The sequence below is a fragment of the Leptomonas pyrrhocoris genome (assembly GCF_001293395.1).
Source record: "Leptomonas pyrrhocoris isolate H10 chromosome Unknown, whole genome shotgun sequence".
Lineage (NCBI taxonomy): Eukaryota > Euglenozoa > Kinetoplastea > Trypanosomatida > Trypanosomatidae > Leptomonas > Leptomonas pyrrhocoris.
The window spans coordinates 894,457-910,096 of NW_015438365.1; the positions used below are offsets into that span (position 1 = coordinate 894,457).

Below are 15,640 nucleotides of genomic sequence, written 5' to 3' on the forward strand. Positions count from 1 at the left end.
CCTTAGAAATGTGTGAACGTGGACCTGGTGCTTACCCTTCTCTGCACCTTTTCTTCTCTCTTCATTTCTGCTCCTACTCTTCTTTCGCATATATGCACCTCGTAGGGACACCCAAAAAAGAGGCTCTTCTATACCCCCTTTTTTCACTGCCCGTACCATCACTTTGCGGTTGTTTACCACTGGTTTATATATTTTTTCCCAATTCATGTGAACCGTTTCGCACGCTACCAAAGGTTTACTGCTGGAGTCTCCTAATATTATTTTTTTGTTTTCCCGCTGTGCTGAGCAAACGGATATCTGCGCGTTCTGACTTTCTACTCACAGCACGGTGCCTTTTTCTTTTTATTTATAACAGATATATCTGTTGATTTGCACCGCTCCACGTGTTTGCGCAAGCGTGTGCACAAACAAAACTTATTAGGCTGTAGCGACTTCTCATAATTAATTGTATTTATTTTTTTTGTGTTTTTTCTGAAGCTGAGAGAGAATGCGGGCCAACAAAAGCCGTGTGAAGATACCGCCGATTCACAAGCTTCGACCCAGTTGGGCGGCCACCGCCCAACACGCCGCCATCTACCTTCTGCGCAACTCCTTCCTCTGCGCCGTAATATCAATTTGCATCATTCAGCCAGTTTACCGATGGCTCGTTCTCGAAAGTGGCACCCTGCGGCGCCTGCCAACGCAAGGTCTCTTCACGTTTGTCGTCGCATGGCTGTGTCACTCCGTGCCGTGGATTGTTTTCAACAGCGTATTCCTCTTCCTCGACAGCGTCCACCCGGAGTTGGGGACCAAGAAGTACAAGGACCACCCGTTGGTGGTCCCGCTGGGTCGCTGGGCGGCCAAGTACCGCCTTCCTCGGCAGCCGCAGCAGCTCCCCTCGCCCGCCCTTATCCGGCGCACCATCGTGCAGGCGATGGTAGACCAGTACATCATCATCCCCATCGCACTGCTCGTCACCTTGACCTACACGCACGCGTGTGACCTGCGGTCCCCGCCTCCCGAGACCGCGATTGTAGGCTTTGCGCCTCAGGACGTGTCCGAATACTGGCAGGGCCGCCACCTCGGCAGCATGTGTTGGGGTATCTTTACCCTCATGCAGCACTTCCTGTTGGCCAACGTGGTGAATGAGGTGGGCTTCTACGTTGCCCACGGCGCCCTCCATTCGAGCCCCACATTGTACAAAGTCTTCCACAAGAAGCACCACATGTACATCGGCACCATCGGCATCGCCGCCGAGTACGCGTCGCCGCTGGAGGAGGTTATGAGCAACGCGGTTCCCTCCGTCGCATACTTCGCGGTGATGTTCTTCGCCTTCACGCGCGAGGCCGCCGCGGAGTCTACCTTCGTCACGTCGGCGCGGGCGTGGCCGCTCTTCATGACGTGGATGTGGGCACGCCTGTGGGAGACGTTCGAGACCCACAGCGGGTACTGCTTTGCCGATACGTCGCTGGGCAGGGTGGGCCTCCTGCACGGTCATCGTGCCCGCTTCCACGACTTTCACCACACACACAACGTGTCGAACTACGGCGCCGGTCTCTTCATGGACGCTCTCTTGAACACGATGGACCCCTATTTGATCCACCGATACCCCAGCAAGCATCCAACCGAGACGACGCTGGAGGAGGAGGAGACGAAGGCGAATCACGACTTGCAGCAGGCCACTGAGGCGCTGCAACGTGCATCATCGTCGCACTAGATCGGGTTATACTGCTGTCCGCGATGTCGTCTTCGTGGTTCTAGGAACCTCCCCTGTGAGAACGTGTGGGAATGCGTGGTTTATGTGTTTAGATGCCTTCGCAGCGGGTCAGGGGCAGTGCACGCTCTGCCTTCTTTATATACATTTTTTTTTTAGCCTCTGTAGCCTATGCGAATGTGTGTTTTAGCTTGCTGTTTAACGCATGGATGTTGTTTGTTTGTTTGTTTGTTTGCTTCTTCTTCTTTTAGAGTGGGGTTCTCGAACTACGTCTCAACTTGTATCAAGTTATAGTGAATCCGCGCCAAGAAAGAGAGAACAACGATTGCCGTGTAGGTGCCTCCTTCATTACCTCGATTGCGTGTTTCCGTTGGTGATGAGCGCTTCTCTCGTCTCCTATTCTTGTCTTTTGTTTGTTTGTTTTCGCGACGCGCAAGCTGAACTTTTCTTTTGTCTTTGGGTGGGATTGATACCTTTTTTTTCTGTTTCGTTTTGATTTCTCTTTTTTTCTGGAGGGGGGGGGAGGGAAGGGGTGTGAGCGTCTCTTGTCCTCCTTCAATAAAAATGAAAGAAGCGGAATTGGCATTTGATGCATAGATGATATATCACGGCAATAACCGCATCTCAAGCACCAAGAACCGTAAATGTGCGACACGTTCAGTATGTGTGCGTTTTCTTCTTTTCTTTTCTTCGTGTCCCTTGTCGTTTCGTTTTTCGTTGTGTTTCTCCATTTATGGTTTCTGGCCCTCGCATATTCTCAACGAACCATATTGATCAAAGTGTATATGTACGTGCTCAATAAAGAAAAATTCTCGGCATAGCGCGTGTTGGGGTGAACGCGTAGTCCCGATGCCGCCCTTTCTGTTGTTGTTGTTTTCTTTAGGGATGTGTTTCGGCTCTGCTTAATTGTTGCTCTTTTTCCTTCTTTCTAGGAGACCCTCAAAGAGCTGTTACTTTCGAATGCAGCTGCCCGTTGAGGGGAGGGAGTTTACGTTCGCTTTGCCAACAAATACAGAAGGGTTTTCCCTTCTCTCTCTCTGTGACTGCTCCAGTCATTTTTCTTTTTTGCGTGTGTTCGTCCTCCCCTTTGCCGCCTAACGGACTAATATGGGGTTAAACCTCCCTTTCACCGATTCGAAAGAAAAGGTTATCTTTGTTGTTGTTTAGCAGAGGACGGATTAGCTCGCTTGTTGGCTAGCTAGCTTCTTTTTCTTGACTTGTCCTGTGTTGAAAGCACTGCGCTTGAATGAGGTTTATATCGACAGATGCTCACGAACGCATAGGTGCGTCCTGCACACGAGAAGAAGTGAGGAGCGCGTTACTAAACCTTTTATTCCAAAACGTTAAGTATAAATTACATGATGATCTGTCTTTCTTTTATTAATTCTGCAGCAAGCAATAGTTTGACGTCTACGTGCGAATGTGCTTTCAAGTATTCTTTTTTCTTTTCTGTCTGTGTTGCGCTTAACCGTTATACCGTCCACCGCTGCGGCACCCTCAGTTTCCTTGTTTGGACGCGTCGTAGAAATAGGCTCACTTGTCTGACGTGTAGACAGTATGTGAGCTCTATTGCTCTTTCACCTTTAAGACTTACTCTTTTTTTATGTTGCTGTTGTTTGTCGCACGAGTTTCTCGCTCTCAGTCAAATTTGCTCTCGGAGTTTTCTCGAACTTTGTGTCATCAGCCCTCAATAGTATCTAAGCGAGGACAACGTTATCCAGCGTCTACTGCAAAGGAGCCTGCCTTTGCATGTATGTGCCTTTCCACGTTAACGCATCCGTGTGGTGGTTCCTGTGGAATGGAATACAAGATGAACGCCAAGCAAAAGGTGTATGTATCAAATTTATGCCGTCTTGAACCTTTATCGGTTTTGCTTTTCCAAAACAGCCCTTTTTCTCTCCTTTTCTTGTCTCTGCTGAAAATCGGACAGTGGATTGCGCAGCTGTCTTTTTTACTTTATGTATGTATGTGTGTGTGTGTGTGTGTGTCAGATACCGTCTTTCAACAATTTCGCTTACGTGAATCTCCGCCATAGTATTCGGTTATTTTTGTTTCTAATCAGGGAAAGGGATAGAAGGTATTCAACGGTCTAATACGCCTCAGCTGTCCTTTTTTTATTTTACGCACCCCACATCATCTCGACGCATTCAGCCATCCAAGCATCGCAACCTCTGTTTCACTGTCCCACTGAGGCTTTAGAAGACCACATCCTCACGCAGGCAAACACACCCATGACGTCCTTTGAGCCGATGGAGTCTTCCGCTCTCCCCGTCCCCGACGAGCCGAAAAACGTAACGTTGAAGGAAGCGATCGATCGGGATGGCGTCCCTCCCGCACCCAGCTCGAAGCAGCGCCGGCTGATGGACGTGCACGTGACTGCCTACCCGAGTTTAGTCAACACAAGCATGCTGCCCAACCACAAGACCGCCGTGAAGGACTTCTCCTCGATTGATCCGCTCAAGTACCGCAAGGAGCACGCGATTCGCAACAACAACGCAGCCAGCTACTCGGAAAAGGAGGACAACGTGCTGGACATGCTCTCCACCAACCAATTTGCCAACCGCATGACTCAAATCGGCGTGCAGATGCGTGCGGATCGCATCGAGAACCCGGACAGCGTGCCGGCCGCAAAAAGCTTCCACCCACGCGGCTACCACAGCCGCTTCCTCCACCCGCCGTTTGACGAGCGATCCACTTACCGCTGGGACTACTGCCAGGAGGACGTGGAGGGCCTTCACGACACGGCACGCCGCTCCCAGCTGGCCACGTACCGCGACGAGTGGACGGAGAATGAGAAGAGCGACGTGGACGCGTCGATGAAGGTGCCGTACCTGACGCAGCCGGTGTCGTCGGACCGGCTGATGGACAAGGCCACGGTGTACCGCAAGGACTTCATGCCCGAGGCAACGCATGAGGAGTTCCGTCTGCTGACGCACAAGACGGACCTCGGAGACCTCGGCACCACCTTCGCCTACTCCGGTTACGGCGTCGATGACCCGCGCCGCCAGGTGCCCTTTGACGCCGCCGTTGCGTCCACAAAGGGCATGCACAGCGTCGTGGAGAAGTCCTTCAGCCCACGAGCGACGTACGCGGCAAAGAAAGCTGTGGTTGCGCCGTCGGCCAAGGAAGAGCTGGAGCAGCTGCGTGCCATGCAGCGGGAAACGATGCGACGCACAGTGTCCAATAACCATGCTTCCTGTACGGCGGCGCGTGCAATGATGGGCAGTACCGAGCGCGCCTTATCAGGGAGCACCGACTCTAAGGCCACTCCGGTTGTCATACCAGGTCTCAAAGGCACTGGGTACCGGCGGGCGCCGAAGGACAACGACGACTACGTGTGTCTGCCGCGCGATCACTTTCGCTATCAGGTTGTGGACAACTTTTAATCGTCACTGTTGGCGTTGTTGCGCAACGAGGAAACCTAAGCTGTGCCTTCGCGACGCGTAGACGTGCTGTTTACACCTCTGTAGCTTACGTGCTTTACATATGTCTATGTATTCTTTCGTGCTCTCTTTCAGCACGTGTTCCTAACCTACTAACTTGCCAACCTATGTTCATTAGCACAGTCATGTAGCTGTGTTTGCTTTCTTTGGGGGAGGGTATCTTTTTTTTTTTTACTTGTTGTGCAAATGTATATATAATACAATCCATATGTACCTTTTTTTTACACCCGTTTTGTTTGTAGGCATCTTTCTCTCTCAGGTTCTCTTTCTTGTTAGTAGCTTTTTTCCCTTCAAATTGTTCATTCCTATTGTTACCTGTGTCGACTGTTTCCTGGAATCGCTTTTGAAAAAGTGTCTTGAGCAGAGAACTGGCGTTGCTTTGGGAATGCATCGCACCCGCATCTGGTTCTGTTGTAGGTGCTTCTTTACGCACACATCGTTCAGACCACAAGATGGAAATGCTGACACAGATGGTGCACAATGGTTCGAGCGACAACATCGTCGGAAACCGCGAACGGCGTTCTCGCGGCGCGTCTGTTGTCGCATTTCGGGCCACAGCGTATTTTTTGAACGTTTCTCATACGGGAGACACGCCTGCTCACCTTGGCTTTCATCTGCTTTACTTTTGCTTTCCTCTACCTCCTCCTTTCTGTACTAATTCTTTTTTTTGCTCTTCCTTGCTATTGCAACACACCCCGCTCGTACTCCAAAAAAGCAAAGGGAAAGCGTACCACAGGCCGCCTTCGGTGTTTTCCTACTCTTGTCGCGCTTTGTTCGTATTTTATTTTTCATATTTTGTTGTTGTTGTTTTCCCGTTGCCTTGTCCGTGCTCCACTACCACAGATATTTTTCTGCGTGTGCAGGAGTTTGAGGAAAAACATGGACTGATGCGTCGAAAGCATCCCATTTGTATTTCCTATTTCTGTTGTCTTCTTTTTCCTTTTCTGCACCTCAAAAAGGGAAAATTAAATCGCTGATCTACGGTTCCAATGGCAATGATGAACTCAACCGCGATGATGTCCAACGCGGTACACCTAGAAGACGCATCGCGATCGCCGTCGCTGCCGTCGTCGTCGCCGCTTTGCGACCTCCTCGCTGCCGACTCTGTTCAGGATGTTCTTGTGTATCTCTCGGCCGAATCTATTGCGGAGAACCCCGATGCTCGCCTGCGCACATTTAGCGATATCGTCACGCACATCAGCGCGCGTTACACGGGCGACTTCAGCTCCTCGAAAGCAAACTCGTTTGACTTGGCAACGCCGCCATCCAGCCAAGAAAGTGCGCCACCGCTGGAGGCGAGTCGATGGAAATGGGCAGACGCACTCATGCGCGGTGTCACCGACCCGTGGTCCCGCATCCGCGCCATTTGCCTGTCGCCCATGGCCGACCTGCTGCTTTCGGAAGTTCGCGAGGTGCTCGCGCTGCAAAGGCTGGCTGGAGGAGATAGTGAACAAACCCTCGCCACGCTGCCGGAGCGCAGCAGCCGCCTTTCATACTCCGCCCCTGGGCCGTCCAGACGACACAGCACAGACCGATCTGAAACGGACAAGAAGACAGGCGAGGCGGTGAAGGGGGGAGGTCGCTCGCTGGGGGATGGAAAATTGCACGCGTCACCGCCTACACCACTTCGAAAGCTCAACGTGTCGGCCCCATTAGACTACCTCTGGACCTACTGGGAGCGCACAACGCGCTGGTACGAGCATGACGGGATTGTGCGGTTGCTGGTGAAGGTGTACGGGCGCAGTCGCACCGTGCCCGGGGCTGCCCTTCGCGCAGACGAGGCTGGTATCCGCACATTGCTCTTCAAAGTCCTCTTCCCCGCCTTTCGTGACCCGCAGCTGCCGGTGCGCGAGTCTGCCGCCGCCCTCCTCGGCGTTCTCGTCGACCGTGAGCGCACCTTGCCGATTCCGTCCGCCATCACGTCCTTCATTGTCGAACACATCATCGACACGCTGGCGCAGGTGCCCATTCCTGTTCGTAGCCGCTCCCCGCTCACCTCTTCCGATCAGGAAAGCACGCGTGTCTTGGAGGGCAACCTGCTCGCCGTTGTGGTGCTTGTGGACATGAATGTAATCCAGGTGGCCTCCTCGAGTGTGATGCCGCTACTATTGCAGCTAGCCAGCTATCCGGCGTCCAGCGTGCGCCAGTACATCGCGCAGATCCTGCGCCCGCCGTCGCCTCCGGTGTTTGTGTACTTGATGCAGTGCTTGTGCGAGCAGGACGGCCAACAGACACACCGCAGCGAGACAGAAGACAGCGACGATGCTCCAGACGCGGCTGACGATGACGACGACGGCGAGCACAACTGGCAGCGCCAGGAGACGGTCATGATGGCGTTGCAGCAGCACTTCTTGAGCCTCGCATCCACGCGGGCTACGGCGCGTGATTGGCTCCACGCCAGCACGTGTTCCAACAACGTACTAGAGTTGCTGCGCCGCGCCACGCCACTGGCGGTGGTCTTTCACGCAATGCAGTCGCCGCGATTTGAGGTGGCTCGCATGGGCAGCCAACTCTTCCCTCTTCTTCTGCAAACCTGTATTCGCTTCTTAGCCCCGGCGGACCTGCCTCGCATCTGCGAAGCGTGTTGCGGGGCGGAGGGGTGCATGCAAGACGAGCTCAATCGATTGCAGGCGCAGGGCGACCTAGCAGCGTTCGCGAAGACGCAACTGTCCATTGCCACTGTTGCCATGCCTGCACTGTGGTTCTACCTGACAATTCGGCGCATTGAGGCAGAAGTGACGGGCCGGTCGCGGGCTGGCATCGAAAAGGTAATCCGCCCGTACGCGACGTACGAGTGCGTTACTTTTGCCTCTCAAGCACATTTAAGGGAGGACGCAGGCAACGGCAACGACGCCCCCGCTTCCTGCGCGCTGCTCGTGCTGGCGGCCTACTGTGCCTGCGTCATGGATCCGGCGGAGTGGCACCGCTGCGTGGAGGAGGTGCTGAAGCCGAGTTGGTGGGTAGAGCTGCTGTCGAACCCAGTGCGCCGTGAACAGGTGCGGTTGGGCCCCGACTTTGTGCGTGCGGTGCACCACTGCGGCACCCCAGCGCAGTCGCAGCGCATTGTGGAGCTGATCCCCACGCTGACCGCGGCACTCGCCAACGCCCAGACGCATCAGCAGTGTCTGATCATTGCCATGATCCGCGGGGCGGTGGTGGGGCACGCCGGCGCTGCCGCGGCGACGGAGGAGCGAGCGATGGCGTACGTCTACCACGACGTCTACGCCGCGCCGGCCTTGACGGAGGGTGGGGAGGCGGCGCCGCTGGGCCACACGTGGCTGAAGCTCTTCGTCCCCACACACGACGCCATCCCGACCGCAGTGCTGTGGGGGCCGTTGGAGGGGGATGGGGGCAACAGGGACACGAGAATTGTTATCCGTCGCGACTCGGACGTTTTTCGTGCCCTGGACGAGGTGTGCTTCAAGGAGCTCTTTCAGTCGACCAAAACGGAGTTGTCGGTGCTGCGCGAGCTGCACTCGCTCATGATAAGCCTGACGCGTCTCGACGTGCACGCGCGCTACGACGGTAACGGTAAAGAGAGCGACGACCAACACGGCGTCGGCAGTGACGTGGACTGGTGCGTGCTGGCGCTGGAGAGCGTGTTCGGGCGGCTTGACAAAGTGTGCCCGCGATGGCGCGAGAGGGCGAGTGATGACGCAGCGGCAAAGAAGGCACCTGCAGAGGAAGAGGTGGTGGTGGCAGAAAGTGATGAAATTTGTTGGGACGACTGGGATGACGACGAGGATGACGACGACGGTTGTGCGCAGGGCATCTACGAAGCCGAAGCCATCAAGTCAGCCGTCTTGATTGTGTCCACGCTGCGCGAGTTGGCTGCTACAAACTCGCACGACGGCAGCAAAACGAATGTGGCAGATGAGCGCTTCCGCAGCGAGCTGGCGGCGCTCAACATCAAGTGAGCCACGCCATTTCGGTACTCTTTTGTATTATCTTGCCAGATTATTTGGTTTTACCTCTTGCACATCACGTTTTTGGGTGTGTGTATGTGTGTGTGTTTATTATTTTGTTTTGTTTTCTTTTCTAACGATTTGCGTCCGCATTTGTGTGTCATAGTTCTCGCTACGAGAGAGAAAGAAGTTTCCTTCGAAGAACAGGAAAGCAGCTTTGCTCCTTGGGTGTTTGGCTGCGGCATGTTTTGCAGGGACCGGTTGGACAGCTGGCGCTTGTCCTTGGTTGGAATTTGCCTCGACCAGCTTTTCTTCACGCTTCTTCTAGTTTCGCCTCCCTCCTCTTTGCTTCCTTTCTTGGTTGCGCTGGTCGTGCGGCGAGAGTTTGCCGAAGCGCAGTTGGTCTAGTGGTAGAATTCTCGCCTGCCACGCGGGAGGCCCGGGTTCGATTCCCGGACTGCGCAGTCCTTTTCGCCAAAGAAAGAGGGAGAACAGCGCACCCCCGCCGAGCAACACCAAAAGTCCCCGTTAACACAGCGGCTGCTTAGCTCAATGGCAGAGCGCCGTCCTAGTAAGACGGAGGTCACGGGTTCGATCCCCGTAGCGGCCTATCCTTTTCTCGTTCGTTTTGCTATCGAGAAAGGATGCGCAACGTACCTCTGGGATGATGCTCCTCACATTCTTGGTGTGGACTTCCAAGATCACCACGAGACGGTCCTACAGACCTTCCTGAAGTCCCAAGCAGCACCCACATATACTCTACAAAGCATTCAAGCTATTGTCGAGCACATGAAACAAGAATGCTTCGTCTTCTCTCAAGCACCGCTCGACATTCTCAAAGATCAGCTGAACAACCGGCGTTGGAAGCGCAGATGAAACATGCGCTGGCTCTCGAGGCGGACAGGTATCGCCACGAGTACGAGCTACGCCGTGAGCAGCTGCACAATGACGATGCGCTGCAGCGTAGCAACTCGGACAACGACGCAAAGCTGCTCCAACAGCAACTCGATTTCCAGAAGTCCAACCTGGAAGACCGTGAGCGACGCGTCTCCGCTCGTGAAAGAGAACCGGAACAGGTGAAACGCGCGTACGCAAGAGATCGAGAAGCCTTGGACACCAATTGGGACGATCTCCAGGAGACGGCGCAGGAACGGATTGCCAAGCTGCAGAAACAGGGCAATACCCTCGAGGCGGAAAGGGTTCAGTTGGAAGTCGAGAAAAAACTGGTCGTTGACCAAAAAGCCTACAACGAAAGCAAGGCGGCTCTACTCGAAAAAGAGCGAAATGAGCTCGATGAAGCAAAGATCGGCTTGGAAGTGGAAAAGGCGACGATTGCTGCGGAGCGCAAGAAATCGGATGAAGTCTGCCAAGCTCTTGAAGAAAGGAACTTCCGCACCCCCTTTTCAGCGTCCAGAAAGGTTCTTCCGCAACGAGATACCCCGATCAGAAAGAAGCCACTCAAACCCTAAGATGCGCCTGTGAAGGAGATTCTGCGGCGGGCAAAGTGCACGTCACCGCAATACGGAAAACCGGCGAAGCCGGATGAGTCCGCCCAGCTTTCTGCCGGCATCGATGACGAGCACTCCGGGCTGGTGCCGACCGACGTGAAATACCACTCAGTTGAATCCTGGCTGCCATGCCTCACCAAAAAGACGAAGCATTCTTACTTCATGTGCCCCACAACGGCTTGTATGTTTTGTAGAGAATAGGAAGCTGTAGCCTGTGACTTTAAAGAAGCCTGCAGGATGGTCTCGTGGTGATCTTGGAAGTCCACACCAAGAATGTGAGGAAAGTAGTGGGGAGCATCATCCCAGAGGTACGTTGCGCATCCCTTTTTTATTGTTAGCTTCGAGGAAAAGGGGTTCCTTTCAATAATCATATCATCGCGGAAGTCTCCATCCTTGTCGCGGAGGAAAATGAATCGCCACGACGTGTTTCCCCGGATGGAGCGACGCAGATACAGCCTTACCTATTTGTGTCCCAGTTGGGGGACGGTAAGGTGTGTGGCCTTGCTGTTGGTGGTCAGCATTGCGAGTCCCGTGCGTGGCTGATGTGAGGATAAATAAGGAAAAAGAAACGGATCCCGATAGCAGGAACCCACTAAGAGGAGGAGAAGGAGAGGAGAAGTAGAAAAGATAGCAACGAGAAATTATCAGCTCCTTTCCATTTTTCCTGTCGCAGGCTTTGGGAAAAAGCAGTGGGCGGTGAAGGGAAGACGGGGAGGGGGAAGAAGAGGAAGGGACAAGCGAATTGCCGATTTGCAATCTGGCCGATCTGTGCGTGGCAAAACCGGAAACAAGAAGAATTGAAAAACAACACCGGCAGCAGGGAAAGGGGAGTCCACCTGTAATTCAACTTGCTGTCAACTCCCACCTGTCGCGGAACGCGCATTGCGCCCGCCAGGGTGCCATTGTTCACCTGCCCGGCATCAATGATAGTCAATCAGGCTTTTTCGGTCAGATCAAGAAACCAGTAATAATAAGAAACAATAAAAGTGGTGGGATTTCAACATCCCACACTGGAGAAGGGAAGAGAAAAAAAAGGTTTGACGTATAATACAAGTGTTGTATTTTCTGTCACAATGATAGAGGTGTAAATTTAAAAAGTTCAATGAAAATTTTCATTTCAACGAAGAGAGGGAGATATAAAACGCCTGCTCTGGGTTTCTTGTCACGACACGAATGCCAAACAAACAATGATGATAAAAGAAAGTGGAGCTTAAAAAAATGGCCTGTGTAAACGAGAGAAGACGAATGAGGATGGCCTCCACAGTATCCTAACGTAATTTGCAAGCACAACTGCACAATGGAGATGAAGAGCCACGAATAAAACAAGATGGCCTGCTTCACGAAGCTCCTCATTTGCCTTTGCTTTGCAAGAAGTCGCTTGAGCTCTTCCATCTGAGTTGCAGAGACCTTACTCTCACTCAATGGTTTAAGATGCTGCGCGGTCCGGGAAATACTGAAAGTTCGCGTAATGTATAACGATATACATAACGCTCTTTCACTTGCAATCTCCCCTTCCCTGGGCCACAAACGTTCGTCACTTCTCAAGTACTTACAGGCAGAAATCCCTTAAAAAAGTATGCTGACCAGAAGACAGAAAAGAAATCAAGAACAAATTCTCTATGCACGGTCAAATGCAAGAGAGAAAAAGAACAGAGCCACAGTAAACGTGATGAATACTAGTGAACGTCACACTCCCTCCTTTGGCGCAACATCGTGAGCTTGCTGCTGCGTGCGTTGGGCACAACACCGCGGGAAGCAGATGCCCTACGCAGCGAGAACTGCACTGAACAACATAGCCAAGAGGAGCCCTCCGCATGCAACTGAACTCGAAAGCCCAGTAGCCACATTCCTTCCCTTCGGTTGTTTCGTCGACGCATTGTCGTCACCGTGAGCGGAGGAGGAAGGCCCACTCGAGTTCCGCGGTGCCGCTGTTGTTGTCACGCTCATGTTCTGCGTTCCATCGGTAGGAGTTGTTCCCCTCGTGGCGGACTCCTTGTACTCCGTCGCTTTCACCAGCCCGGTGCAGACGTCGTCGTAGCGCGGACAGGTCAGGGAGCCCGACGAAAACGAGGGGCTGAGGTGCGGCAGCGACAGAGTCGCACCAGGGGTGCAGGCGGTGAAGCTCGAGGCACCGGCGACCTTCACGGAGTACGTCGGGCTGTTGCACTGCACCTCCGCACAGATGGCCAACAGTACGGGAGATGTTCTGCCACCGTAAGCGAAGCCGGAAGGCACGTCCAAGCACCGCGAGTTCACACCGTAGGTGCTGCCGAGGAGTATGCCGGTATCTGTGCTGCAGTTCGAGTTAGAGTACTCTTCGATGTAGGGGCAGTAGTCCATCAGAGGGTCCGCACCGCCGTACGTGGGGTTTGAGAAGTACTGAAAGTAGGGCGGCAAATCAGATTTGTACTGATACACACCGCAGGAACCCAGTGCCGTGTGATCGGACGTGCATGTCATGGCGTTATCCGAAGAAGCGCAGAACATCTCGGGAAACTGCGACACGCCGTCAATCACACACTTGGACGTGGAAAGCGTGCAGCCGGCGTTCCGCCCGTACGACATCGGCTCCGCGTTGGTGTAGTTGCCTTTGTAGAAGCCCATGTCCTCCATGGCGGCGATGGTCAGGGCAGTGTAGTGGCCCACGCCGCTGATGCCGGCCATGAGCTCGTCCTTGGCGCTGCGCCGCTTCCAGTGCGAGTAGACAGTGCCGTCACCACCTTCGTCCTCCAGCTCCATGTACCGCAGGGAGGGGCACCCGTACTGTTCACGGGCCTTGGCGACCACGTTGGAGGAGACGAGGACAGGAGATCGTCCCTTGCCTCGGAGACCTCGAGTGGTGTACATTCCACGTGATAGAAAGGAGTTGATGCTGAAGCCGAGGGCGTGCAGCAGCTCGTGCGTGATGACACGCACCGTCGTCGGGTCAGCGGAGATGTACTTGGGGGACACGTTCGACACACCGACGGAGGGGCGGCCGGTGTCGGCGAAGTTCTGACACGTCGTGGCCCAGGCAATGGAGGTGCCGCTGGTGGGGCCCGCCGACATGTACAGCACGAAGTCCGCGTCGCTGACACCGGTGGTGGTGTGCGAGGAGGGGACGGTGAACTGACCGCAGATGCCGTCGGTGGAGATGGAAGGACCAACGACGATGCTGCCGTCCACGCGCTGCACGTTGAGGCGCTCCTCGTGCAGCTTGATGGCGGAAGGGATCAGCAGCTCCTTCAGCACTTTCTTCTTGTGGTCCGTGAGGACGTCGTCACCGGTGCACGTGGATCTCCCGCCTTCAAAGTCGGGACGCACTTGACCCGCCCTTGTGCAGAACTTGTTTGTGTCCTCCAAGTCCTCGGTGAAGACGCGGATGCGGATGGGCTGCCAGGAGGCGGGGGTGTCCGCTGCGGCTGTGGCGACTGCGTCGACGTTGCGCAGCGACAGCGCGGGCGGCACCACGCGGCTGATGCCGCTGACACGCGTGCCGACCGTGCGCGCCTCCAACTCGTCGAAGCCGCACCGGTGCTCGTTGTGCGGTGCGGTGTCGGCGGGTGGAGGGACCGGTGCGGCGCGTGCGTGGAGGACAACGAGGAGGGCGAGTGCAACGGCGAGGAGCAGCACCTTCCGGTGTCCGCCGTCTGCCGCACGGTGTGGTGCCGGGATAGCGGCCATGGAAGCGGCGGGTGTGGTGCGGGGAGAGCAATAAGCGACGAAAATAATTAAGACGACCTGCGGAGGTGCAGGAGGCAAAGAAGGGGTTAGGGAAACAAAGAATTATGACGGGGCAGAGGCAATAGCGTGATCGGCAGAGATTGGCAAGTGCTTCAGCGTCTGTTGATGAATGAGCACGTGCAGGTGCGTGCTGCACAAGGGCGGAGACGAGGTGTAGGACGAGTCGGAAAGAGCAAGAGAGATGGATGAGCGTGGCGATCGCCGAGGGTCGAGCCGGATTCGCGCTGAAGACCAGCGATGAGGGACGGGTGCTTCATGGCCCCCGCAAGAGGGAAAACAGCGGCAAACGCACATCGACGGTGCTGGGCGAGTAGCGCAATGCGACATCACCGCACCGTGCATCCGCACAGGACGCCGTATTGTTGTGAGGTGCACAATGTGCCCGTTGCTCCGGCCGTTTCTGGAGAGAGCGCTTAGGCAAACGCCTGACACCCAGTGTGTGCGCTCCTTCCCTTCCATGTGCGGCCCGCTTCCAGTAGAAACACGCTGGCTGAGCTGAACCGGCGAGGCTGCACAATGGTTAAAACCCGGCGGACACCGCGGCTCGTGACGATTGAGGAGAACGAGAAAAAGAAGACACCACTTTTTGGGCTTCTACTAGGGGTCGAAAAAACGAAGTAAGTAGAAAAGAAAAGTATTTGCCGGCGTGATTCCGCGGTGAGAATGAGAAAAGAAGTAAACAAAAAGTTCACGCCGCGTTCCACCAACACAGGAACTGTGCGGACGTGTTTGGGGTTTACCAAAACAGAGGAAAACTAACTACGCAACAGTAATTGTCGATCACTGAGGGAGGGAAAGGGGAAGGTGAGAAATAGGATGAAAGTAAAGGTTAGGTAGAAGATGATTCAAATTGTACAACATAATCGTTATTCTATCCAAGGTGCAGGACGTAAGAAACTCTTAAACACTGATGCGTTTGCGGAGAATACACGTAGTCGGTTCTACTGTCTAACGCAAGATGAGAGAAGGGGAGAGGAGAGAGAGAGAGAGAGACAGTTCAGGTGATCATCAGTTTTGGCGGATCGTGTCGCCGGATTTGTATCTCAGTGTCCATTTGAAGGTTTTTGACTGATTCGCCCAGTCAAAATCGGTCAAGCGGCGGCCTCTCGACGGCGCGTCCGCGGGGTTGAGACCCGACCGGGTGTAGGTGTAGGTGGCGTGCACGTTCACCTCACGCTCGAAAAGCTCGATCGCCTGGAGCGCGGCGGCGATGGCTGTCGCCTTGGCGAGTCGTTTTCGGGGCGAATACCCTACCGAGGCATTATCCACATACACGTGGAGGCGGATGCTACGAAGGTGTGCCGCCAGCGCCCGGTAAGCGAGGTGCACGGCGTGCGCCTCGGCTTGCATGATGAGCTGGGGGGGGGG

General features: G+C 54.5%; 7 protein-coding genes and 2 non-coding genes across 11 annotated transcripts; 6 read left to right on the top strand and 3 right to left on the bottom strand.

Moving 5' to 3' along the window:
* Positions 1–103: 103 nt before the first annotated feature.
* Positions 104–1,696, top strand: ABB37_05210 (hypothetical protein; the record flags this gene model as incomplete). Its single annotated transcript, XM_015803165.1, has 1 exon — positions 104–1,696. The coding sequence occupies exon 1, from the start codon at positions 488–490 to the stop codon at positions 1,694–1,696; it is 1,209 nt and encodes a 402-aa protein (XP_015658681.1). The 5' UTR covers positions 104–487.
* A 1,925-nt stretch (positions 1,697–3,621) lies between these two features.
* ABB37_05211 (hypothetical protein) lies at positions 3,622–5,079 on the top strand (the record flags this gene model as incomplete). Its single annotated transcript, XM_015803166.1, has 1 exon — positions 3,622–5,079. The coding sequence occupies exon 1, from the start codon at positions 3,925–3,927 to the stop codon at positions 5,077–5,079; it is 1,155 nt and encodes a 384-aa protein (XP_015658682.1). The 5' UTR covers positions 3,622–3,924.
* A 1,046-nt stretch (positions 5,080–6,125) lies between these two features.
* ABB37_05212 (hypothetical protein) lies at positions 6,126–9,053 on the top strand (the record flags this gene model as incomplete). The annotated part of the gene is made up of 1 exon (XM_015803167.1): positions 6,126–9,053. The coding sequence occupies one exon, from the start codon at positions 6,126–6,128 to the stop codon at positions 9,051–9,053; it is 2,928 nt and encodes a 975-aa protein (XP_015658683.1).
* Positions 9,054–9,434: 381 nt separating this feature from the next.
* On the top strand, positions 9,435–9,505 carry ABB37_05227. The gene has a single exon. It is a non-coding gene; the product is annotated as a tRNA-Gly (tRNA).
* Positions 9,506–9,579: 74 nt separating this feature from the next.
* On the top strand, positions 9,580–9,651 carry ABB37_05231. The gene has a single exon. It is a non-coding gene; the product is annotated as a tRNA-Thr (tRNA).
* Positions 9,652–9,841: 190 nt separating this feature from the next.
* ABB37_05213 (hypothetical protein) lies at positions 9,842–10,510 on the top strand (the record flags this gene model as incomplete). Its single annotated transcript, XM_015803168.1, has 1 exon — positions 9,842–10,510. One exon carries the CDS (start codon positions 9,842–9,844, stop codon positions 10,508–10,510), a length of 669 nt encoding a protein of 222 aa, XP_015658684.1.
* A 1,107-nt stretch (positions 10,511–11,617) lies between these two features.
* Positions 11,618–11,941, bottom strand: ABB37_05214 (hypothetical protein; the record flags this gene model as incomplete). Its single annotated transcript, XM_015803169.1, has 1 exon — positions 11,618–11,941. One exon carries the CDS (start codon positions 11,939–11,941, stop codon positions 11,618–11,620), a length of 324 nt encoding a protein of 107 aa, XP_015658685.1.
* A 372-nt stretch (positions 11,942–12,313) lies between these two features.
* ABB37_05215 (putative mitochondrial major surface protease gp63, putative,leishmanolysin) lies at positions 12,314–14,403 on the bottom strand (the record flags this gene model as incomplete). 3 transcript variants are annotated; one of them, XM_015803172.1, is made up of 1 exon in its annotated part: positions 12,314–14,403. In XM_015803172.1, exon 1 carries the CDS (start codon positions 14,210–14,212, stop codon positions 12,314–12,316), a length of 1,899 nt encoding a protein of 632 aa, XP_015658688.1. In that variant the 5' UTR covers positions 14,213–14,403. The 3 variants fall into 3 exon arrangements, with proteins under 3 accessions (XP_015658688.1, XP_015658687.1, XP_015658686.1); XM_015803171.1 differs by having other exon boundaries at positions 12,314–14,372; XM_015803170.1 differs by having other exon boundaries at positions 12,314–14,270.
* A 424-nt stretch (positions 14,404–14,827) lies between these two features.
* Positions 14,828–15,622, bottom strand: ABB37_05216 (hypothetical protein; the record flags this gene model as incomplete). Its single annotated transcript, XM_015803173.1, has 1 exon — positions 14,828–15,622. One exon carries the CDS (start codon positions 15,620–15,622, stop codon positions 15,281–15,283), a length of 342 nt encoding a protein of 113 aa, XP_015658689.1. The 3' UTR covers positions 14,828–15,280.
* Positions 15,623–15,640: the final 18 nt, after the last annotated feature.